Below are 25886 nucleotides of genomic sequence, written 5' to 3'. Positions count from 1 at the left end.
GTATGAAACATGTTCAGACAAATGGCAGAGTTTAATCCAGACTAACGTGAGATTTCGTACTTCGGAATGTCAAATGCAAGAGGAAAATACAGTTAGTGACAGGAAACTTTGCAGCATTGATTCACAAGAAATCTTGGGGTGCAAGTTCACAGCTCTCTGAAACTGGCAATGCGAGTAGATAGAGTGGTAAACGAGGCATACTGCATGCCTACCTTCAATGGTCAGGGTGGTGAATATAAAGGTTGGGAGGTTATGTTGTTGCTGAACTTTGGCTAGGCCATATTTGGAGTCTTGTGTGTGGTTTTGGTCGCCCACGTTACAGGAAGGATGTGTTGGTTGTCTGTCGTTCCCGACAATGATGTAACCCGTGTGGGAGAAGTTTTACAGGGAAAGAGTCGTTACACTGGGGCAGTTCCACTCTCTCGGCCTCAAAACCCTTGGTCCATGATTGGAGACTTCCTCAGCTGCAGTGGACAGCTGTGACGCCTTTTGTGCCTTCACGTGCCCTTTTCTCTCCACAAAGCGTTGGAGCACCACCTTCTTGGCTATCGGATCTGGTAGTTGATCTCATCCGCCCAGCTGCGTGCTGGGGTGGGCATGTCCCTATCTCACCGCGGTCGGAGGGTCCCGGCTACCCTCACCTGGTTTAACCTGCCTGTCGAAGCGGTGTACCAGGGTGTGGCCGCTGTCACGTGCAAACAGCTACTTGGAGCCACAGGTGAGAGCTGGGTGGCAGGTGGGGACCAAAGGTGGACGAGCAGCCCCTGGACGGAGCATGACAAGCCTGACACCAGAAGTGCTGCCCCTCCCTGGACACCCCATACAGGATGTAGAGGCTTTGGAAAGGTACAGAGGAAGTTCACCAGGTTGTTGTCTGGATCAGAGAGTATAAGGAGAAACAACACACATCAAAGTTGCTGGTGAACGCAGCAGGCCAGGCAGCATCTCTAGGAAGCGGTACAGTCAACGTTTCGGGCCGAGACCCTTCATCACGACTAACTGAAGGAAGAGCTAGTAAGAGATTTGAAAGTGGGAGGGGGAGGGGGAGATCCAAAATGATAGGAGAAGACAGGAGGGGGAGGGATAGAACCAAGAGCTGGACAGGTGATTGGCAGAAGGGATATGAGAGGATCATGGGACAGGAGGCCCAGGGAGAAGGAAAAGGGGGAGGGGGGAAAAACCCAGAGGATGGGCAAGGGGTATAGAGAGAGGGACAGAGGGAGAAAAAGGAGAGAGAGAAAAAGAATGTATGTATATAAATAAATAACGAATGGGGTACGAGGGGGAACTGGGGCATTAACGGAAGTTTGAGAAGTCAATGTTCATGCCATCAGGTTGGAGGCTACCCAGACAGAATATAAGGTGTTGTTCCTCCAACCTGAGTGTGGCTTCATCTTTACAGTAGAGGAAGCCATGGATTGACATATCAGAATGGGAATGGGACGTGGAATTAGAATGTGTGGCCACTGGGAGATCCTGCTTTCTCTGGCGGACAGAGCGAAACGACCTCCCAGTCTGTGTCGGGTCTCACCAATATATAGAAGGCCACATCGGGAGCACCGGACGCAGTATATCACCCCAGCCAACTCACAGGTGAAGTGTTGCCTCACCTGGAAGGACTGTCTGGGGCCCTGAATGGTAGTGAGGGAGGAAGTGTAAGGGCATGTGAAGCACCTGCTCCGCTTACAAGGATAAGTGCCAGGAGGGAGATTGGTGGGGAGGGATAGGGGGGAGGAATGGACAAGGGAGTCCGTAGGGAGCCATCCCTGCGGAAAGCAGAGGGGGGAGGAGGGAAAGGTGCTTAGTGATGGGATCCCGTTGGAGGTGACAGAAGTTACAGAGAATAATATGTTGGACCCGGAGGCTGGTGGGGTGGTAGGTGAGGACCAGGGGAACCATATTCCTAGCGGGGTGGTGGAAAGATGGAGTGAGAGCAGATGTGCATGAAATGGGGGAGGTGCGTTTGAGAGCAGAGTTGATGGCGGAGGAAGGGAAGCCCCTTTCTTTAAAAAAGGAGGACATCTCCCTCGTCCTGGAATGAAAAGCCTCAACCTGAGAGCAGATGCGGCGGAGACGGAGGAATTGCGAGAAGGGGATGGCATTTTTGCAAGAGACAGGGTGAGAAGAGGAATAGTTCAGATAGCTGTGAGAGTCAGTAGGCTTATAGTAGACATCAGTAGGTAAGCTGTCTCCAGAGATAGAGACAGAAAGATCTAGAAAGGGGAGGGAGGTGTTGGAAATGGACCAGGTAAACTTGAGGGCAGGGTGAAAGATGGAGGCAAAGTTAATGAAGTCAACGAGCTCAGCATGCGTGCAGGAAGCAGCACCAATGCAGTCGTCAATGTAGCGAAGGAAAAATGGGGGACAGATACCAGAATAGGTTTGGAACATAGATTGTTCCACAAAGCCAACAAAAAGGCAGGCATAGCTAGGACTCACACGGGTGCCCATAGCTACACCTTTAGCTTGGAGGAAGTGGGAGGGGCTAAAGGAGAAATTATTAAGAGTAAGGACTAATTCCGCTAGACGGAGCAGAGTGGTGGTAGAGGGGAACTGGTTAGGTCTGGAATCCAAAAAGAAGCGGAGAGCTTTGAGACCAGCATCTGCAGAATTCCTCGTGTTTGCGAGTATAAGGAGAAGTTGTTTTCTCTGGAACAGTGGAGGCTGAGGGGTGATCTGATAATTTATAAAATTATAGGATGCAGAAATAGGATATGGTCAACAGAATGGAGAATTAACTCCATTGATAGGGATTGGTCAACAGAATCAAAGGCTGTCAGAGCCTTACCACTGCATCACTATCTACCACAACAACTTCCATTAAATCCCAATACTTTGAAAGGAACTTCAGTTCACTTTTCTTGGTGAGTAAACGCTCATGTACGTAAAGGATGTAAGTAATAAAGTCAATTCAATTCATTTAAAAAATGCTGAGCCTGACAACCATCCTTGCTGCTGTAATAACATCTGTCAACTTCATCAACTAAACACACTTCAAGATCATCTTTTTCAACAACTTTGTGAGGAAGATGATGAAGATTTTGAATGGCTACGAATGCATACAGAGATCCTAAGGTTATCAAAAGGTAATTGTCTTCCATACTTCGATACACTTCGGGACAGTATTGTAGCATTTCTAAGTGATAAGCAGCTTGGAGAACAAATTGTCACTGCCAAGTCTGACATATTTTACCTGTCAGATATTGTTGAAAAACTTAATTTATTAAGCAGTCACAAGGAAAAATCTGCAACTTCAAATCATGCAAAGAAGCTATTACGGCCTCCTTGGAAAACTCAAACTTTCAGCAGCAAACTTGTGAGTTTATACAATTCCCTACACTGGCATCTCTTAAAATAGAATTGTAAGATGTTGATCTGATTGTATACGTTGATCATTTGAAACAACTGCACACTGATATGGAATTTCAGTTCAGAGACCTGCTGGAGATGCATTTTCCAGACTGGGTGGTGGATCCATTTGGGGTGAATATGAATTATGTTGCCACCACATTGCAGGAATGTCTTATTGAGCTGCAGAGCGATAGAACAGCTCGAGCAAAATTCAAACGCAGCAAGCAAAATTTCTGGTTAACTAGTGATATTCAAAATAAGTTTCCACAATTGTGGGAGAAAGCAAAGTTGCTTTTAATCGGACTTTCCACCTCTCATCAAGTTGAATGTGGTTTTAGTCAAGCTCTTCACCTGCTATCAAAAGCTCGTAACCATCTTGATGTTGTGAAAGGAGATGATTTTTGATGATCTTTTGGTGAAGAATGGCTCTGCAGCCAGTAATTGGTTAGCGGTGAGGCACAAAACTGAATTACTCCTAGACTCCCGGTTTGAGTGTGTTGTTCACTCGTTTTTTGCCATTTGCACAATTTGTGCTTTCTTCGTGGGTTGGGTGTTTGATGTTTTCTTGGACGGGCTCCATGGTGTATCTTTGTTTTGTGGCAGCCTGCGGGAGAATAAATCTCAGAGTTGTATTCTGTATACATACTTAGAATCTTTGAAGCAAGTTGCAACCAGATACTTAAAAACTTGCTAGTTTGCATCATTTCCAAGGATCTCACTAAATACCAAATATTAAGCAATTTTTCATTGCTGGTTGGAAGTATTTATATTACAAATAAAGTATCCTACTCAGAACTTTGAAACAATTTTATCACCTGTATCATTACATTCAATTTATAATACCTATAACCTGTTAAAACATAAATATTGACTGTATTAATATTGACACAGTTGACCAAAACGACTTTATCAACTAATGGAGACTAAAGGGGATGGGGGCCACAAAGGTAAATGAAAGTACAAGTGGGCCAGGAACAGAAAATGTTTGAGAACCCGTGGTTTAGTGAATCCTTGGTGCCCTCATTTTGAATGTGATGAGACTGGAAAGGGGTACAATATTCCAAGGAGAAGTCATACCTGCCCGTTTCAATTCACCTTCTCATTCCCATTCTGACACCTGTACGGCCACGATGAGGCCCCACTCAAGTGGGAGGAGCATCTCCTCATATTCTGCCTGGGTAGTCTCCAAACTCATGGCATGAACACCGATTTCTTCAACTTCCAGTAATAACTCCCCTTCCCCACTTCTCTCTTTTTCCCTCCTCTATTCTGGTTCCTCTCTCACACCTTCTCTTCACCTCGCCTGCCCACCACACCCCTCTACTTCCCCTACTCCTCCCTCCAACTCCATGGTCCACTGATCTATCCTATTAGATTCCTTCATCTTCAGCCCTTTAACTCTTCCACCTATCGCATCCCAGCTTCTTACTTCACCCCATCCCCCCCCTTCCCCCACCCACTTGCCTTGCCCCTCACCTGGTCTCACCTGTCAGCTGCCAGCTTGCACTCCTTCCCCTCCCCCGTCTTATTTTAGTTTCTGCCTCCCCCACCCCCTTCCTTTCATCCGAATGAAGGGTCTCAGCCCAAAACATCAACTTTATTCCCCTCCACAGATACCGTCTGACCTGCTGAGTTCCTCCAGCATTTTGTCTGTGTTAAACTTATAAAATTGTCATTACAACTCTTTACTGATGCACTCAAATCCTCTCGAATCTAGATAGAAAGGCCAACATTTTAGTTGTCTTCCTAACTGGCCATTCCCTTGGCACGTCTACTTCAATTTGAAACCTTTTCATGGCCATAATGTCTCTATTTGGACCAGGAAAGCTATTGGTGATATTTACACCGGGACCTTGGAGGTCTCAGCCATCTCCACCTCAGCACCATTGATACAGACAGGATCTCAGTGAGATCTGTAGATAGACTGTACAGCCAGAGGATGTTTCCAATAGCGAGAGAGTCTGGGACCAGAGGGCACAGAGTATAAGGCTGTCCCTTTGTCTTGGAGATGAGGAGGAATTTCTTTAGCCAGAGGACGTAGAATCTGTGGAACTTATTGCCATGGATGGTGTGGAGGCCAAGTCATTGGGTATGTTTAAAGCAGAGGTTGATAGGTTCTTGGTTAATAAGGGCATCAAAGGTTATGGGGAGAAGGCAGGGGACTGGAGTTGAGAGGGAAAATAAATCAGACATGATAAAATGACAGAGCACTCAGTGGGTTGAATGGCCTAATTCTGCTCCTTTGTCTTATGGGACATGTGCTCCTGAAGTCAATGACCAGCTCTTTCCCTTTGCTGACATTGAGGGGAAGATTGGAGGGAGGAGAAGATGGCGGTAATACGCAGCTTGCGCGGCCGCTCCAAATTGACATTGTATTTGTGAAGTAGGATGCCGTGCACAATCCTGATTTGATGGAAACAGCTGTGAGAAGCACGGAGGAACACCTGGAGAAACTTCTGAAATGCCCACTTTGCTGCCGCTGCTACTATGCGATCGAGAATCTCCGGAGGGGAAGGCCCCAAACCCTCGGCTTTGCCTATTGACTGTTGCCGGGGCCAGGGTCAAAACGCTCGGCAGAGATGATGCTCGGTGTCAGAGAGCTGGTCGGAGGCTCGAAGTTTTCGGACGGACTCGGAGTCGGCTGTGGTTGGGTGCTTCCAGGATGCTGCATCGGCAAGTTTGCTCATGGCAGGAAGAGTTTTGTTTTCCTTCTACCGTCTGCATGAGATGATGGAACTTTCGAGAGACTTTGAGACTTTTTTTACCGTGCCCATGATCTGTTCTTCATCAAGTTATGGTATTGCTTGCACTGTTGTAAATATATGTTATAATTATGTGGTTCTTGTCAGTTTTTTTATAGTCTTGGCTTGTCTTGTGTTTCTGTGATATGAATCTGGAGCAACAAATTGTATCATTTCTTAATGCATGCATTACTAAATAATCTAAAAAAAAGATTGCTGCCCAGGCTCTCTATCGCCTTCCTGTGCTCTGCCTCATTGTTATTTGAGATCTGCCCACTCCAGTAGTGTTGGAGGGGAGGGGTGGTGGGAGGGAAGGGGAAACGGAGTGGTAGATAATCATAGTTTATAACATGGAGTAACAGGGAGGGTACATTTTGGAAGTTCGAGAACAACTCACATGTGCATGTCTTTAAACCAAAAATCAGTTCACCCCAGGGGTAGCGATTCCTCCGAGGCTTAGTGGGAGACATTCCTTTCAGAATCAGATCGTCAGAGAGTCATAAACATGGGAAAAGGCCCATCAGTCCACTGTCTGTACTATCAAGCACCCTTTTACATTAATCCCAATTTATTCTCCCCACATGCCCATGAATTCCACATCAACCCCCACTGATTCTACCACTCACCTATGCTCTAGAGGCATCTTACAGTGGGAGGCCAAATAACCAACCAACTTACAGTGAGAGGAAACCGGGGGGGCGGGGGGCACCCAGAGGAAACCAGAGGCACCCAGAGGAAACCAGAGACGCCCAGAGGAGTCCCAGAGGAAAGGTGGGGGGAGAGGAGTCCCAGAGGAAATGGGGGGGGGGGCAGAGGAGTCCAGAGGAAACTGGAGGCACCCAGAGGAGTCCCAGGTAGTCACAAGGAGAATGGACAAACTCCACACAGGCAGGACCCAAGGTCAGAATCGAACCTGGATCATTGAGGTAGCAGCTCTATCAGCCATAGCACTGTGCCATCTGTGTTGTGGGGATAAGCCCCAGTCCAGTAACTGGGGTACAGAAATCCAGGGCTCTGCTGAAAGCAGCAGCACTCTCTGAGATGCTCTCCTGGACAACGCTTGGTTCTCTTTGTAGATCTCTGCAGGGAGTTCCTAGTGTTTGTAGATACCAGATAATAAAGCTCGTTTAACCTTGGTTACTAAGTACCTGGGTTAATTAAGAGAAATGAGAAAAACATGTCTGAGGTAGACAAATTCTCTCATGACTCTACATCAAGGAAGATCAGAGGAGCTGGGTTCCATGGCAGCCTAGCAGTTAGTGCGACACCATTTCAGCTCGGGGTGTCAGAGTTCAGAGTTCACAGTTCAATACCATTTATTTCATTGGCTCTTCTCTCAACCCTGGAACATCTGGACAGTGAAGATGCATACATCTGCAAGCTCTTCACTGACTACAGCTCAGCATTCAATACTATATCATCCCCTCAAAACAATCAATCAGCTTCAAGACCTTGCATCAGTACTTCCTCGTGCAGCTGGATCCTCAATTTCCACACTTGCAGACCCCAGTCAGTTCGGATTGGCAAGAACATCGCCTCCACGATCTCCATCAGCACAGGTGTACCACGAAGCTGTGTGCTTAGCTTGAATGCCATATTTAAGTTTACTGATGACACCACTGTTGTTGAATGATTCAAAGGTGGTAACAAATCAGCATGTAGGAGGGAGATTAAAAATCTGGCTGAGCGGTGTCACACCAACAACCTCTCAGTCAATGTCATTCTATCCATGCCTCTTATCACCTTGTACAGCTCTATCAAGTTGCCTCAGATCATCCTTTGCTTCAAAGAGAAAAGTCCTAGGTCACTCAACCTTTCCTCATAAGATTTGGGCTTTAATCCAGGCAGCATCCTGATAAATCTTCTCTGTACTCTCTCTAAAGCTTCCACATCCTTCCTATAATGAGGCTCCCAGAAACGAACACAACACTCCAATTTGGTCTAACCTGAGTTTTATAAAACTGCAACATGACCATAGGACCATAAATCATAGGAGCAGAATTAGGCCATTCAGCCCATTGAGCCTGCTCTGCTACTCCATCATGGCTAATTTATTATCCCTCTCAATCCCATTCTCCAGCCTTCTCCCTGTAACCTCTGATGCCTTTACCAATCACAAAACTATCCACTGCTGCTTTAAATACACCCAATGAATGGCCTCCACAGCTGTCTGTGGCAATGAAGTCCACAGATTTACCACGCTCTGGCCAAAGAAATTCCTCCTCATCCCTGTTCTAGGTGGACGTTCCTCATCAACCCAAACAGGTCCCCGCTTTATTCCCACTCTTTTGCTCTTGCCAGTCAGCCAATCTTCTATACATGCTCGTTCCTTTCCTGTAATACTATGGGCTCATTACCTCGTGGTTCTTGAACTCAACCAGTGAGGGACAACACACTATACACTTCCTTAACCACCCTATCAACTTGCACGGCAACTCGGAGGGGTCTCTGGATGTGGATTCGATTCTTGAGTTTTATGTACATGTCCCAGTTGGTGTGGTAGGTCAGTTGGGAAGGTACCTACAGGTGTACCCATGAACCAACTGCCTGACCTCTTTGGTGGTAGAGGACACAGGAGACGTTAGGTGTAACCTAGATCAGCAACCACAATACGTAACTCAGATGGTGCACACTGCATCCCGTGCCATACATGGTAATAAATTAAGAACCGGTCACAGTGGCGGTGTGGTAGTGTAGCAGTCAGCACAACACTATTACAGCTTGGGGTTCAATTCCAATGTTGCTTGGAAGTTTTTAAGGTTCTTCCCATGAATGAGTGGGTTTCCTCCGGGTGCTCCGATTTCCTCCCACACACGGATAGTACGTTAATTGGTCATTGCAAATTGTGTTGTTAACTGAGTGGGATGCTGGGCAGTGTGGCTCGTTGGGCCGGCAGGGTCTGTTCCACGCTGAATCTCCCAATAAATATAAATAAAATTAAAACCGGGTCATTTGGTCCAAGATGTCCAGACCATCAACATCCATCCCACACCAGCCTTACTTTTCCTCTCACATCCAATCAAATCTCATTGTCGGCTTTCCTGCTGCCCACCTACCTGCACTATTGTCAAGTTACTGTGGGCAATTTTTAACCTCTCTCTGCTACGGGCAGAAGTTCCCACTTGCTTCAAAAAGGCAACAATTATACCAGTGCCTAAGAATAATAATGTGGGCTGCCTTAATGACTATCGCCCGGTAGCACTCACATCGGCAGTGATGAAATACTTTGAGAGGTTGGTCATGACTAGACTGAACTCCTGCCTCAGCAAGGATCTGGACCCACTGCAATTTGCCTATTGCCACAATAGGTCCACAGCAGATGCAATCTCAATAGCTCTCCACAAAGCTTTAGACCACCTGGACAACACAAGTACCTACGTCAGGATGTTGTTTATCAACTATAGCTCAGCATTTAATACCATCATTCCCACAATCCTGACTGAGAAGTTGCAGAACCTGGTTCTCTGTACCTCCCTCTGCAATTGGATCCTTGACTTCCTAACCAGAAAACCACAATCAGTGCGGATTGGTGATAACATCTCCTCCTCACTGACGATCAACACTGGTGCACCTCAGGAGTGTGTGCTTAGCCCACCGCTTACTCTCTGTATACACATGACTGTGTGGCTAGGCATAGCTCAAACACCATCTATAAATTTGTTGACGATACAACCATTATTGGTAGAATCTCAGGTGGTGACGAGGGGGTGTACAGGAGTGAGATATGCCAACTAGTGGAGTGGTGTCGCAGCAACAACCTGGCACTCAACGTTAGTAAGGCGGAAGAGCTGATTGTGGACTTCAGAAAGGGTAAGACGAAGGAACACATACCAACCCTCATAAAGGGATCAGAAGTGGAGAGAGTGAGCAGTTTCCAGTTCCTGGGTGTCAAGATCTCTGAGGACCTAACCTGGTCCCAACATATCGATGCAGTTATAAAGAAGGCAAGACAGTGACTATAGTTTGAAGAGATTTGGTATGTCAACAAATACACTCAAAAACTTCTATAGATGTATTGTGGAGAGTATTCTGACAGGCTGCATCACTGTCTGGTATGAGGGGGAGGGGGGAGCTACTGCACAGGACCAAAAGAAGCTGCAGAGGGTTGTAAGTTTAGTCAGCTCCATCTTGAGTACTAGCCTACAAAGTACCCAGGACATCTTCAAGGAGTGTTGTGTCAGAAAGGCAGCGTACATTATTAAGGACCTCCAGCGCCCAGGGCATGCCCTTTTCTCACTGTTACCATCAGGTAGGAGGTACAGACGCCTGAAGGCACACACAGCGATTCAGGAACAGCTTCTTCCCCTCTGCCATCCGATTCCTAAATGAATATTGAACCCATGAACACTACCTCACTTTTTATTATTTCTGTTTTTTGTATGGTTTTTAATCTATTCAATATATGTATACTGTAATTGATTTACTTATTTAATTATTATGATAATTGTTTTTTTCTTCTCCTTCTAGATTATGTATTGCATTGAACTGCTGCTGCTGAGTTAACAAATTTCACGTCACATGCCGGTGATAATACACCTGATTCTGATCAGTTAGCCTGGAGGAGCACAGAGCCACAGCAGGGAACATGCAAACTCCACACAGACAGCACACGAGGTCAGGATTCAACCTGGCTCACTGGAGCTTCAAGGCAGCACTGCTAAGTACTAACTTTACTGATTAATGAATGTCACTAACTATTGACACTGGATGTGGTTTGTTGGATTAGAGTGTAGAATTGTTATTTTCTAGCATTTTTCTGTAGTTTAACTTTCCTGTGCTTTTACACAATAACCTATGTTCCAGTAATTGTAGTATAGCTGATTCTGCATCTTACCTGCAGGTGTGATGCCGCTTGAATCTGGCTATTTTCTAGGTTAATTGTTATCACTGGAATGTTGTTCTCTCTAGTCTGAGTATGAGTCAAACATGACCTTTTTCTTTGTGACAGTGAACAACAAGGACGTACTCACCAATTTCTATGCCTCATTCTTGACTTCCAGCAAATCTTGGATCAATGTCACCAGATCCAACAGTTGCAGTAGTTTACAGAATAACAGAAACAACTCATACTTCCAACCTTTTGTGAGAACAAGCTTGACCTGACACCCATGGGATATTTAAACGAGGCAGCAAGCAATCTGCTGGAGGAACTCACTGGGTTGGATGGACAGGGTGGAGGTGAAAGCAGCTGTTGAAGGTTCAGGTCAAACCCAGGGGGGTGGTTGTGGACTTGGATTGGAAAATTGTTCAGGATTATGGGAAAAGTGTAGGGGCCAATACTAAGCTCCTGATGAACTCTGTGGTTTTCTGCCTGTGCTAAAAGATTCTTCAATTCTCTTGTAACAGACCACAGATGGAATTTCCATTCCTACGTGTAGAATGAGAGAAAGTCATTGTCTCTGAACATGACACTGTAGCACAGCAGTTCGTGCAACACCATCATCACGCCAGCAACACGGGTTCTGGTCAGCCGCTGTCTGTAAGGAGTTTGTACGTTCTCCCTGTGACCGCATAGATTTCCTCCAGGTGCTCTGGTTTCCTCCCACATTTCAAAGACATACAGGTTAGGGTTCGCAAGTAAGTGTTGTCTGAAGCTTGTGGGCTGCCCCCAGCACCACCTGGGCCTGTGTGCTCGTTGATGCAAACGACACATTTCACTGTATGCTTCGATGTAATAAATAAAGCTGATCTTTAAAACAACTGTGCCGAGTTATGGAGGAAATGCGGGGGTCAGTTATTAGCTCCCGCATTGGTCTGATGGACTCTGTGGTTTTTGGCCTTTGGTAAAAGACTCCGCAGTTCTAAGTGTAACACCCTGGGGAAGGGTTCACTGCTAACGTAACGATCTTTCTGTAGAAGCAGTGTTTGGGTTTCGGTTACAGATAACAGGTGCTTTGGAATGAGAGCCGTCCAATGAAGGGAGTGTGTTTGTGTTGTGTGCCTACCGGAGTGAGCTGGGCCTTTTGTTCATGGGAGGTGAAGAGAGAAGACACCAGAGAGAAGAGGTCATAGGACTCGACCCAGAGCAGAGCCATGATCCGATGAAGCTCGGGGAGATCGAAGGAGGATTGGCGAAGGGGAAACCATGAGCTCCAACTAGTGCACATTAGACTGTTTCATTAAAATGGGCCCTTTTCTTTATTTGCCTTTTCTTTACTAACCCTGTAGTCAAATTAAGAATGATAAAACTAAATTGTTTAATTGTATGCGCTGTACTGTCTGTTATTTCGTGGTACTGATTTGTAACAGGGTAACGAATCACGCAGCATCCACACGGGTAACGAATCATGCAGCATCCACACAAACGGGGGATTCGGGGGGCTCGCGCTTCAATCTCCGTTTGGCGGGGCCAGAGATTGTCACTCCCTAGACGTACGCGGCCGACGGAACCAGAGTCTTTCATAAGGTGAAATTTCTGTTCCTACTTATAAAGTGGGAGAAACTCACTGTCCCTATAATTACAGGTGTGCTCGCAAGGTATCCAGTTTCACACAGAGATGTACAGTTGGCAGACTATTAATTGCAAGCAGGGGTTTCCCACGCTTATACTTGCCGAGGAATATTGAAGTCCGATGGACTGCAGCTTCTCCTTACCTGAACTCCTCGCAGTATTTACTCCTGATGTGCTCCGCCAGCCTACTGCCGTACTGAAGGCAGGTGTTCAGGACGTAGAGCTGCTGGAAAAGCAGCAAAGCCTGGGTGGGGCTCATGAGATGAACCGGAGGCAGAACCATCCTAATGATGCGTTTCATCATGTGGTCGATGAAAAATAACTGCAACAGGAAGATACAACGGAACTCTTCAAGTCAAAGGGCATGCATGGTTAAGGGAACACACTCATCAAAGTCAAAGTCAAATTGATCATAAAAGTATGTCATATACAATCTTGGGATTCATTTTCCTGCAGGCGTTTACACAGAAACATAGAAAACCTACAGCACAATACAGGCCCTTCGGCCCACAAAGTTCCGCCGAACATGTCCCTACCTTAGAAATTACCTAGGGTTACCCATAGCCCTCCATTTTTCTAAGCTCCATGTACCTATCCAAAAGTCTCTTAAAAGACCCTATCGTATCTGCCTCCACCACCATTGCCAGCAGCCCATTCCAGGCACTTACCACTCTCTGTGTAAAAAACTTACCCCTGACATCTCCTCTGTACCTACTCCGCAGCACCTTAAACCTGTGCCCTCTCGTGGCAACCATTTCAGCCCTGGGAAAAAGCCTCTGACTATCCACACAATCAATGCCTCTCATCTTGTACACCTCTATAAGGTCACCTCTCATCATCCGTCACTCCAAGGAGAAAAGGCCGAATTCACTCAACCTATTCTCATAAGGCATGCTCCCCAATTCAGGCAACATCCTTGTAAATCTCCTCTGCACCCTTTCTATGGTTTCCACATCCTTCCTGTAGTGAGGTGACCAGAAATGAGCACAGTACTCCAAGTGGGGTCTGACCAGGGTCCTATATACTGTAGCTACAACATTACCTCTCAGCTCTTAAATCTAATTCCACGACTAATGACGGCCAATACATCGTATGCCTTCTTAACCACAGCTGTTTTGAGAGTCCTATGGACTCAGACCCCAAGATCCCTCTGATCCTCCACACTGCCAAGAGTCTTACCATTAATACTATATTCTGCCATCATATTTGACCTACCAAAAATGAACCACCTCACACTTATCTGGGTTGAACTCCATCTGCCACTTCTCAGTCCAGTTTTGCATCCTATCAATGTCCCGCTGTAACCTCTGACATCCCTCCACACTACCCACAACACCTCCAACCTTCATGTCATCAGCTAATTTACTAGCCCATCCCTCCACTTCCTCATCCACGTTATTGATAAAAATCACGAAGAGCAGGGGTCCCAGAACAGATCCCTAAGGCACACCACTGGTCACCGTCCTCCGTGCAGAATATGACCCATCTATTTAAGATAAAGAAATACCACAGACTTTACGAAAATCGACACAAACGGAGACGACAAACTGCACAAAAGATGACAAATTCTGCTTTAAAAATAAAACTGAGAATAAGAGTTGGAAAGGGTCCAAGAAGAGGCCATCCCAGCTCCCAGCTGCCTTCCCATTCCCACATCCTCGGCCTTTGCCACTGCCAGAATGAGGCCCGGAGTAAAACTAGAGGGTGACACCTTCCGTTGCGCCTGGGTAGTCTACAACCTCACGGCATTGATACCGAGTTTGCCAGTTTAGATACTTCTCACCACCATCCCCCAATTCTCCCAGTCCTTCCATATTTACTCCCCTTCCCACTCTCACACCATCCACCCACCAATTACACTCTGTTCTAATGAAATGCTCTGTACAGAAGTCATATATAACCAGATAACCATATAACAATTACAGCATGGAAACAGACCATCTCGGCCCTTCTAGTCCATGCCGAATGCTTACTCTCACCTAGTCCCACCGACCTGCATTTAGCCCATAACCCTCCATTCCTTTCCTGTCCATATACCTGTCCAATTTAACTTTAGATGACAACATCGAACCTGCCTCAACCACTTCTGCTGGAAGCTCGTTCCACACAGCTACCACTCTCTGAGTAAAGAAGTTTCCCCTAATGTTACCCCTAAACTTTTGCCCTTTAACTCTTAACTCATGTCGTCTTGTTTGAATCTCCTCCACTCTCAATGGAAAAAGCCTATCCACGTCAACTCTGTCTATCCAACTCATAATTTTAAATACCTCTATCAAGTCTCCCCTCAACCTTCTACGCTCCAAAGAATAAAGACCCAACTAGTTCAACCTTTCTCTGTAACTTAGGTGATGAAACTCAGGCAACATTTTAGTAAATCTTCTCTGTACTCTCTCTATTTTGTTGACATCTTTCCTATAATTCGGTGACCAGAACCATACACAATACTCCAAATTTGGTCTTACCAATGCCTTGTACAATTTCAACAGTACATCCCAACTCCTATACTCAATACTCTGATTTATAAAGGTCAGCATACCGAAAGCTTTCTTCACCACCCTATCCACATGAGATTCCATCTTCAGGGAACTATGCACCATTATTCCTAGATCCCTCTGTTCTACTGCATTCTTCAATGCCCTACCATTTACCATGTATGTCCTATTTTGATTAGTCCTACCAAAATGTAGCACCTCACACTTATTAGCATTAAACTCCATCTGCCATCTTTCAGCCCACTCTTCTAAGTGGCCTAAATCTCTCTGCAAGCTTTGAAAACCTACTTCATTATCTACAACTCCACGTAGCTTCGCATCATCTGCATACTTACTAATCCAATTTACCACCCCATCATCCAGATCATTAATGTATATGAAAACAACATTGGACCCAGTACAAATCCCTGAGGCACATCACTAGTCACCGGCCTCCAATCTGAGAAACAGTTATCCACCACTACTCTCTGGCTTCTCCCATCCAGCCACTGCTGAATCCATTTTACTACTTCAATATTAATACCTAACGATTGAACCTTTCTAACTAACCTTCCGTGTGGAAACTTGTCAAAGGCCTTACTGAAGTCCATATAGACAACATCCACCACTTTACCCTCGTCAACTTTCCTAATATCCTCTTCAAAAAATTCAATAAGATTTGTCAAACATGACCTTCCACCCACAAATCCATGTTGACTGTTCCTAATCAGACCCTGTCTATCCAGATAATTATATATACCATCTCTAAGAATACTTCCCATCAATTTATCCATCACTGACGTCAAACTCACAGGCCAATAATTGCTAGGTTTACTCTCAGAACCCTTTTTAAACAATGGAACAACATGAGCAATATGCCAATCCTTCGGCACCATCCCCATTTCTAATGACATTTGAAATATTTCTGTCAGAGCCCCTGCTATTTCCTCACTAACTTCTCTCAAGGTCCTAGGGAATATCCTGTCCGGACGTGGAGACTTATCCACTTTTATATTCCTTAAAAATGCCAATACTTCCTCTTCTTTAATCATCATATTTCCATAGCTTCCCTACCTGTTTCCCTTACCTTATACAATTCAATATCCTTCTCCTTCGTGAATACCGAAGAAAAGAAATTGTTCAAAATCTCTCCCATCTCTTTTGGTTCCACACATAGCTGTCCACTCTGATTCTCTAAGGGACCAATTTTATCCCTCACTATCCTTTTACTATTAATATAACTGTAGAAACCATTTGGATTTATTTTCACCTTACTTGCCAAAGCAACCTCATATCTTCTTCTAGCTTTTCTAATTTCTTTCTTAAGATTCTTTTTACATACTTTATATTCCTCAAGCACCTCATTTACTCCATGCTGCCTATATTTATTGTAGATGTCTCTCTTTTGCCAAACCAAGTTTCCAATATCCCTTGAAAATCATGGCTCTCTCAAACTTTTAACCTTTCCTTTCAACCTAACAGGAACATAAAGATTCTGTACCCTCAAAATTTCACCTTTAAATGACCTCCATTTCTCTATTACATCCTTCCCATAAAACAAATTGTCCCAATCCACTCCTTCTAAACCCTTTCGCATCTCCTCAAAGTTAGCCTTTCTCCAATCAAAAATCTCAACCCTGGGTCCAGACCTATTCTTCTCCATAATTCTATTGAAACTAATGGCATTGTGATCACTGGACCCTAAGTGCTCCCCAACACAAGCCTCCATCACCTGACCTATCTCATTCCCTAACAGGAGATCCAACACTGCCCTTTCTCTAGTTGGTACCTCTATGTGTTGCTGCAAAAAACTATCTTGCACACACTTTACAAACTCCAAACCATCCAGCCCTTTTACAGTATGGGCTTCCATGTGTGGAAAATCAAAATTTCCCACAATCACAACCTTGTACTTACTACAAATATCTGCTATCTCCTTACAAATTCGCTCCTCCAATTCTCGCTCCCCATTTGGTGGTCTATAATACACCCCCATAAGTGTTACTACACCTTTCCCATTCCTCAATTCCACCCAAATAGCCTCCCTAGACAAGCCTTCTAACCTTTCCTGCCAGAGCACCGCTGTAACATTTTCGTTGACAAGCAATGCAACACCTCCCCCTCTTTCCCCTCCGATTCTATCACACCTGAAGCAATTAAATCCAGGAATATTTAGTTGCCAATCACACCCCTCCTGTAGCCATGTTTCACTAATAGCTACTACATCATACTTCCAGGTATCAATTCATGCTTTAAGTTCATCCACCTTTCTTATAACGCTCCTAGCATTAAAATAAATGCATTTAAGAAATTTTTCACCTCTTACTCTCTGCTTATCACTAACAGAGCAAACAACTTTACTATTTTCTTTTTTTTCCTTCTCCCCTACATTTGTTCCTACACTCTGGTTCCCCTCCCCCCTTGTATCTAGTTTAAATCCACAGGAGCCTCTCTAGCAAACCTACCTGCAAGAATATTTGTCCCCCTCCAGTTCAGATGTAAACCGTCCCGCCAGAACAGGTCCCATCTTCCCTGGAAAACTCCCCAATTATCTATAAATCTGAAGCCCTCCCTCCTGCACCGTCTTCAGCCACGTGTTGATCTGCGCTATCTAATTATTTCTAAACCCACCTGCACGTGGCACTGGTAGCAATCCTGTGATGCAGAAAACTTTGCCGTGGACGGTCCCGAGCTCGACTTCAAAAGGAGGAGAGTAGGGCGTGGTGCTAGCAACCCCGTCCCATAAAAACCCAGAGATACAAAAACGCCAACAGAAGCTCCGAAGACCTCATCCCTGGGAGAGGAAGGATCTTCTTAATGGGGACAACGTGAAAGACAGGCCCAGGACAGAAGACTCTGGTGAGCTGCTGTTGGCGGTATATGCCCCAGAAGGGTTGATGGGATAGCTATGGCATGCAAAACAAAGATTTTCACTGTACCTCAGTTCATGTGGCAATAGTAAACCAACTTTCCAACTTACCAAACATGTGTCTGTCTGTTGTTAACACGTTGTCGCTGCTCTCAGGCTTTACCATCAGCTAACTGTGAAGTTGCCTGATATTGGGTTGGGCATGTGGGCAGGTGGTTAAGGCGTTCGTCCAGTTATCTCAGAGTCGCTAGTTCGAGCCTCAGCTGTGGCAGCGTGTTTGTGCCCTTGAGCAAGGCACTTAATCACACATTGCTCTCGTCTGTGCGACGAGTGGCGCCCCTCACAGACTTCCAATCTGCGCCTTGTAAGGCATGAAAATTTCCGACGCAGGCCTCTCATGGTCTGAGTCGACGTCCCCTCCCCTGCCTGATATTTCCTTGTTCGAGCAATGAAGTTCCAGGCCTTGCTGTTCTTGCCTGTTTTAAGAGCCAGGGCTAGCAGGCTGGTAGTCCTATTTAACCAAGGTGGAAAGTTGGTACAGAGGCCCTGAGGGTCATTGGTTCTGGTAAAACGATGACAGAGCACTTACCGTGGCTGGAAGTCCCTGCAGAGCGGCCATTAACCATCCCACTGTCATCACGTTTCCTGAGCCTGAACCCCAGCTTCCCTGTCAAGATTGTTACAAGAAAACTCAGTCAAGTGCAGGGAGGTTTAAATCTTCCTTCTGGGTGATAAGAAAAGTACATTTCTGAGCATGTGTTTAGCTGATTACTCTGGGATTTTCATTGCTACCAGCATTGCGGGTGGTTTTCATTGTCATCGCGGCAGAATTATATGAACAACATCATCTCTTTAATGCAGGAAAAATATCCCAAAGCGTTTCACAGGACATTATCGATGCTGACATTTGGCTGCATAAACTGGGAAGGATCAAAGCCCTGGGCAAAGAGGGAGCAATTCAAAGGAGGAAGGAGAGCCGGACAGGGTCACAAACATAGAACAGTACAGCACAAGCAACCCATGATGTTGTGCCGAGCTTTTAACCTACTCCAAGATCAATCTAACTCTTCCCTCCCACGCAGCTCTCCATTTCCCTCTGTCCATGTGCCTATCTAAGAGTCTGTTAAATGTCCCTAATATATCTGTCTCTACCACCAGCCCTAGCAGGGTGTTCTATGCACTCTCCACTCTGTGTAGAAAACTGACCTCTGACATCCACCCACCACACTTTTCTCCAATCACCTTAAGATGACCCCGTCTCATATTAGCCATTTCCACCCTTGGGGAAAACGGTGTTGGCTGTCCGATCTATCTACGCTCCTTCTCGTCTTGTACAGCTCCATCGAGTCGCCTCTCAACCTCCTTCACCCCAAAGAGAAAAGCCCTATCTCACTCACCCTTTCCTCACCAGACCTGCTCTCTAATCCAAGCAGCCTCCTGGTAAATCTCCTCTCTACTCTCTCTCATAAGGTGGAGGTGGCTGATTGGACGGGGGGGGGCGGTCAGTGGGATCTATCAGGAGGCAAACACATTGGCATGTTTGCCTTCAGCATTAGCAGTCTAAAACCTTGTGGTATCAACATCACAAAGTGCACCAGCCAGGCAGCTGGGGTGAAGCCAACAATCCCTGATCAAGGCTCGGGAGATGGAAGCCATCTTCAAAAACCTTTGTTCCTTAACTCACGATTGCAGGAATAAGCGATGATCCAAACTGCTTTTCTTCACAGACAAGCAGCTCCTGACAGAGTCATTACTTTGTGCCTTTAGCAGAGTTTAATAATAATGGATCATTCTTTCCTTCAGTTAAAGTCAAAATCTGTTTGTTTCTCAATGTGACAAGCCAAAAGCCTGTCCACAGAGATAAAAGCCACATGAGTCTACAGGGTTTATTACTCTTCTCTTAGGAACAAATTTTATTGCCCTCGTTACCATAGTAACTGGACAGAACAAGGCTCCTTGCTCTAACAACCAGAGCACAGAATTAATTTTGTTTAAGCCGAGACTAAAACTTGTTGAAGCACTTGTGTAGCAAGAGAGGGGAGCAAAACATGAGGGGAGGGTGAGGCCACCACAGTCCAGGACCAGGAGCGTAGGCACAGTAACGCACACAGAGAACAGGAGCACGCAGAAAAAATACACACACACACACACACATGCAAACATACACCCAGTGGCCATGTCACTAGATACCTCCTGTGGTCACTGAGTGTACATTCATGGTCTTCTGCTGCTGTAGCCCGTCCACTTAAGGTTCAACATGTTGCTTGCTCAGAGATGCTCTTCTGCACACCACTGTTGTAAAGTGTCATTATTTGAGTGTTGCCTTTCTGTCAGCTTGAACCAGTCTGGCCATTCTCATCTGACCTCTCTCATTAACAAGATACTTTCTCCCACAGAACTGCCACTCACTGGATGTTTTTTTTTGTTTTTCACATCATTCTCTGTAAATTCTAGAGGCTGTTGTGCATGAAAATCCCAGGGGAATCAGCAGTTTCTGAGATACTCAAACCACCCTATCTGGCACCAACAATCATTCCACAAAGTCACTTGATCATGTTTCTTCCCCATTCTGATGTTAGGTCTGAACAACAAATGAACCTCTTGACCATGCCTGCATGCTTTTATGCATTCAGTTGCTGCCACATGATTGGCTGATTAGATAGTTGTACTAATGATCAGGTGCACAGGTCACAAACAAGAGAAAATCTGCAGATGCTGGAAATCCAAAGCAACACACAAAATGCTGGAGGAACTCAGCAGGCCAGGCAGCATCCATGGAAAAGAATAAATGGTTGGCGTTTTGGGCCGAGACCTTCACCAGGACTGGAAAGGAAGAGAAGTCAGAGTAAGGAAGTGGAGGGGAGGGGAGGAAGAAGTACAAGATGGTAGGTGATAGGTGAAGCTGGGAGAGGGAGAGGATGTGAAGTAAAGAGCTGGGAAGTTGATTGTGAAAGAGAAAAAGGACTGGAGAAGGGGGAATCTGATAGGAGAAGATAGAAAACCATGGAAGAAAGGGAAGGAGGGAGGTGATGGGCAGGTAAGGAGATAAGGTGAGAGAGGAAAACAGGAATGGGGAATGATGAAGGGGGCAATTACTGGATTTTCAAGAAATCGATGTTTACGCCATCAAGTTGGAGGCTACCCAGACGGAATATAAGGTGTTGCTCCTTCAACCTGAGCATGGCCTCATCACGGCAGTAGAGGAGGCCACAGTTTAACATGTCAGAATGGGAAGTAGAATTGAAATGGGTGGCTGCCAGGTGATCCTGTTTCTTCTGGCAGACAGAGCGTAGGTGCTTGGCAAAGCGGTCTCTCAATCTACATCGCCGATATACAGGAGGCCACACCTGGAGCACCAGATACAGTAGATGACCACAACAGACTCACAGCTGGAAGGACTGTTTGGCAGAGGAGGTGAATAGGCAGATGTAGCACTTGTTCTGCTTGCAAGGATGTGCCAGGAGGGAGATCAGCGGGGAGGGACGACTGGACAAGGGAGTCGTGTAGGGAAGGCTCTACGTGAAAAGTGGAAGGTGTAGGGGAGGGAAAGATGTGCTTGGTGGTGGGATCCTGTTGGAGATGGCGGAAGTTACGGAGAATTATATGCTGGACGTGGAGGCTAGTGGGGAGGGAGGTGTAACAGACACAACGGCGACTGAGTGTCTGAACACTCACACACAGAAATATAAGTTAGTTAAGTTAAAGTCTGTCTCGAGCCTTATAGGTTCATCAGGCCGGTGTTTATGCCGGTATCCGTGGTGTGAAGCGACTGAGAGTCCCAGACTCCCCCCCCCCCCCCAGATAGGACGCCAGTCGATCACGAGGTTAACCCCCGGCATTTTCAGCTGGGTGGACTGGAGCATTGTGTGGTTAAATGCCTTTCTCAAGGACACAACACGCTGTCTCGCTGGGGCTCGAACCCACGACCTTCAGATTGCTAGTCCAACACCCTAACCACTTGGCCACGCGCCACATAATCACACAGAAATATGCACACACAGAAAATCACACACAGAAACAGAAATACAGAGACACACACAGAAAACAGACGCAAATACCCATGCACAAAGAGAACGCAAACAGAAACACACATATAGACATGAGTACACACAGACATACTCAGTCACACACAAAAACACGTTAATATAGTGAAAGTCACACTCACACACACACTGACAACCCACCTCCTCCTAAGGCAGTCCTATGGGACTGAGAACAACTTCCCTCTGCTCTGGTTTTGTGGGTTTTGAGGTAGTTAATGAGGCCTCTGTGGAAACTGTCAAGATACACACAGATACTGACTCCCTATCTCTCTCTCTCTCTCTCACACACACACACAAACACACTCTTACTTTTTGAATTCATGCAGAAAGGCAAAATTTCACCTTGAAAACTTTACCTTAAATACAATATAGACAAAGGAATGTAAAGATGAATACAAGTAAGTGAGTGACAGACACCATACTGTGGCCAACAGAAATCTGAATCACTGTCTCCGTTCTCCACCGCTCTCATCCCAAATACCCAGCTCCACCTGAAGGTCAGGACCAATCTGGATTCCTTGTGCGAATGGAGCTCTGCAGGTTCACCAGGAGAACCAGGGCATGAAGTACAAGCATAGGGAGAGAGGGGCAAGTGGAGGGTCAATGCAGTTTGATGCCCATTGTGTTACACTCACTTGGTGTGTGATGAGGAAGATTTCATACAGAGCCGATACCACTGCGTCATTGTACTCCAGCAGCAGCTTCTGCAACTATCAAGGAAAACGGGAACAAAAGGAAGAATCCGGTATTAATTAAATTCCACAAACATGAACTCACAACACATGCTAATATTAGTACTTGCACCCAGAAGCTATGTCTCAAGTCTGCACATACAGAACACAGCAGGGGAACTGGCCCTTCAGCCCAAAAGCAGTGAGGGTTAGGGTCCATTGGTTCCGAAACCTGACAGCAGAGGGGAAGAAGCTGCTCCTAAACCATTGAGTGAGGGTCTTCAAGCTCCTGAACCCTCTCCCTGATGGTAGAAATGAGAAGAGGCCATTGTCTTGGATAATGAGGGTCCTTAGTAATGGATTCTGCCTTTTTTATATTATTAATTATTCATTGCAATACCAACAAATTACATTCAATACAACCAGTTGCCAATTACATTTTGACTGTTTAACCCAGCGACCCCCCCCCAGCCTTCATCACCATCCCCCTCCGCCCCTCTCTCCCCCATCCCCGTCCCCTCCACCAATCAACTGAATAGTAGTACATGCACAGACAAAGCATTCCTATTTTAACAAGAGATCTTTTAAGTTGGATATCAAATGTGTCCACATTAAGATTGTGTTTGGCTGTGCATCATTTACTCTTGCTGATGAAAGTTCCAGGTAAGAAATGTCCAAAAAGCTCCGAAGCCAGTGAGTATTTGAAATATCATGGGGAGGTTTCCAACGCTGGACTACAACCTTCTTAGCTGCAGTCAGGCCTGCCAGCCAGATTTTGCATGTTTTTTTCCGTAAGGGAAAGGTGGAAGTCATCATTTAGAAGATGTACAGCGGGGTCCATTGGTAATTGTAGCCCTGTTAGTTCTGTAAGAGTACTGATAACCTTCCCCCACAAACCAAAAACCCCTGGACATTCACATACAATATGTATAAAAGAGCCAACGGTTCCGTGGGGGCAAAATGAGCAATAAGGGTCAGGAACCAGTCCCATTTGATGTCTAATTCTCGGTGCTAAATATGCTCTATGACAAAATTTCAAGTGTATATACCGATGATTTAGGTTTTTCGAAGCACCGGCAGCATTATCCCAAATCGCATCCTAGTCTAAGTCTTGTCCCAATTCAGATATGTCCCTATCGCAGGCTTTCATTCCTGATGTGGGCATATATTTCTGGGAGTTTAATTTATCATAGATATATAACACTATCTGTCCTGGAGCAGTCTGTATCCAACTCAAAATGGGATGGTCCTTTAAATCTGACCCCCAGGGAACGCCGTAGGCTTTACAAGCTGATCTTACTCGAAAGTAGAAGAAAAGAGAGTGTTTATCAATATTATATCGAGATATCAGTTCTTGAAAGCTAAGGATAGTATTTGCCCCATTAATATCTTAAAGAGTAGTAATACCTTTATCCTCCCAAGTTCTGTTAATGAATAGTTTCCCCCCAACATAGAAAACGATTATTGTTCCATAATGGAGATGATTTACACCATACGCTTTTAAATTTTAGGAATTTTTCTGCTGCTCTAAACACTTGTAGTATATGGGTTAAAATTGGACCGTAATACAAATCACATTTTTTGGTAGACATACCTATAAGGAGAAAGTTCTTCAACCTTATTGGTGCTATTAGCTCTTGTGCTATATTTTTCTAGGATGAAACTTTATCCTCCTCCATCCAAAAGCTAAGACTTTTTAATACAAATGCCCAGTGATACAATTTAAAATTTGGACATGCCAATCCCCCATTCGACTTTTTGAATTGTAGAGCTGACCATTTTATATTGGGTCTTTTACCATTCCAAACATAGCATCGTAGTAAGGAGTCCAGTTTTTGCCAATATCCTGCTGGAGGTGCAAGTGGGATCATTGAGCTGATAAAATTAATGCGGGGTAAGATGTTCATTTTAATGACTGATATATGGGCTGGGACTGATGCTGGCAGGTGTCTCCGTCTATTAATATCTTCTTCTATTTTTTTCAAAATTAAAGAGTAATTTGTTTTAGCCACAGCTGATAGGGAAGGATTGACTTTAACATCCAAGTAGAGGATCTCATTTGTAACTTTAATCTGGGGAGGAAGAGACATCTTACTCTTTTCCATATTAATCAGCATCAGTGCTGATTTTGACAAATTGACTTTGCATCCTGAAAGAAATCCAAACTGCTCCAGTGTTTTTAAAAGATAGGGCAGAGTTTGTTGAACATTCGCCATATAAACTAGCGTGTCGTCCGCGTAAAGTGATATTGAATGCGATGTTGTACCTATTGCAATAGGGGAGATCTGAGGAGAGTTTCTAATTAAGTGTGCAAGCGGTTCAATAGATATATTAAAAATTAAAGGGGACAAAGGGTCCCCTTGTCGTGTGCCCCGTCCTATGTCAAATAACTCTGAGAAACCTCCTCCTACACATACCCGGGCTGAAGGATTAGCATACAGTGTTTGAATCATATTGATAAATTTATCGCCGAACTTAAATTCTTTTAGAACACTCCAAAGATATGGCCATTCAGGGCGATCGAACACTTTTTCAGCATCTAGAAACAACAGGGCACAGGCAGGCGGGATTTTATGTGTTGCACTCAGTACGTGTAAGAGCCAGCGAATATTATCAGATGCGAGACGCCCCTTGATAAAGCCCGCTTGATCTGGGCTAATTATTTTCCCAACTACTGTCTCAAGTCTACTGGCTAAGACTTTGGAAAATATCTTGAGGTCGGCATTTATCAAGGAGATTGGACGGTAATTGGCACACTCCAAGGGGTCCTTACCGGACTTAGGTATAACTGTGATCAGGGATGTGTTTAGATCTCTATGGAAAGCGCCATTTCCAAAAGCGTAATTTAATGTTTCTAACCATACTGGTCCCAGAATATCCTGAAGTGCTCAGTAAAGTTCCACAGGTATGCCATCTATGCCTGGCGTACAGCCCTTATTTGTAGCTTTGACTGCTTTGAGTAGCTCATCCAGTGTAATAGGAGAGTCTAGAGTTTTGGTGTCCTCTAACGACAACGTAGGGAGGTCTAATCCACTAAAAAAAACCGTGAAGTCATTCTCAGAAGGAACTGAGCCACTTGTACATAGTTCTTTAAAGTAATTCTTGAATGTCTCGTTTATTTCCTCTGTTGAAGATACTACTCCACGTTCAGCACATCTAATCGCTGGTATAGACCTTTTAGCTTCCTGTTGTTTGAGCGTTAGAGCTAAAAGATGGCTTTGTCTACTGCCTTCTGCGTAATACTTATGTTTGGTTATATGGATCATATATTCTGCCCTGCTTCTTAATA

The 25886-nt window shown here is 45.2% G+C and overlaps 1 protein-coding gene across 4 annotated transcripts in view; it reads right to left on the bottom strand.

Annotated features, from left to right (window-relative positions):
• The window catches only part of c9h12orf56 (chromosome 9 C12orf56 homolog), a 276453-nt gene that overhangs the window by 2549 nt on the left and 248018 nt on the right, over positions 1-25886 (bottom strand). Inside the window, exons 10-13 of one of the 4 annotated variants that reach the window (XM_072269447.1) lie at positions 22562-22636; positions 18473-18550; positions 12687-12865; positions 3839-3955 (exon numbers count right to left, since the gene is read on the bottom strand). In XM_072269447.1, the coding sequence (XP_072125548.1) occupies positions 3853-3955; positions 12687-12865; positions 18473-18550; positions 22562-22636 (435 nt within the window). In that variant the 3' untranslated portion in view covers positions 3839-3852. Of the gene's footprint in view, positions 1-3838; positions 3956-12686; positions 12866-18472; positions 18608-22561; positions 22637-25886 lie in introns of those variants that run through there. The other 3 variants (XM_072269446.1, XM_072269448.1, XM_072269449.1) reach the window with 3 other exon arrangements.

The sequence above is a fragment of the Mobula birostris genome, chromosome 9 (assembly GCF_030028105.1).
Source record: "Mobula birostris isolate sMobBir1 chromosome 9, sMobBir1.hap1, whole genome shotgun sequence".
In the NCBI taxonomy this organism is placed as follows: domain Eukaryota; kingdom Metazoa; phylum Chordata; class Chondrichthyes; order Myliobatiformes; family Myliobatidae; genus Mobula; species Mobula birostris.
This window is presented reverse-complemented; position numbering and strand designations above follow the sequence as displayed.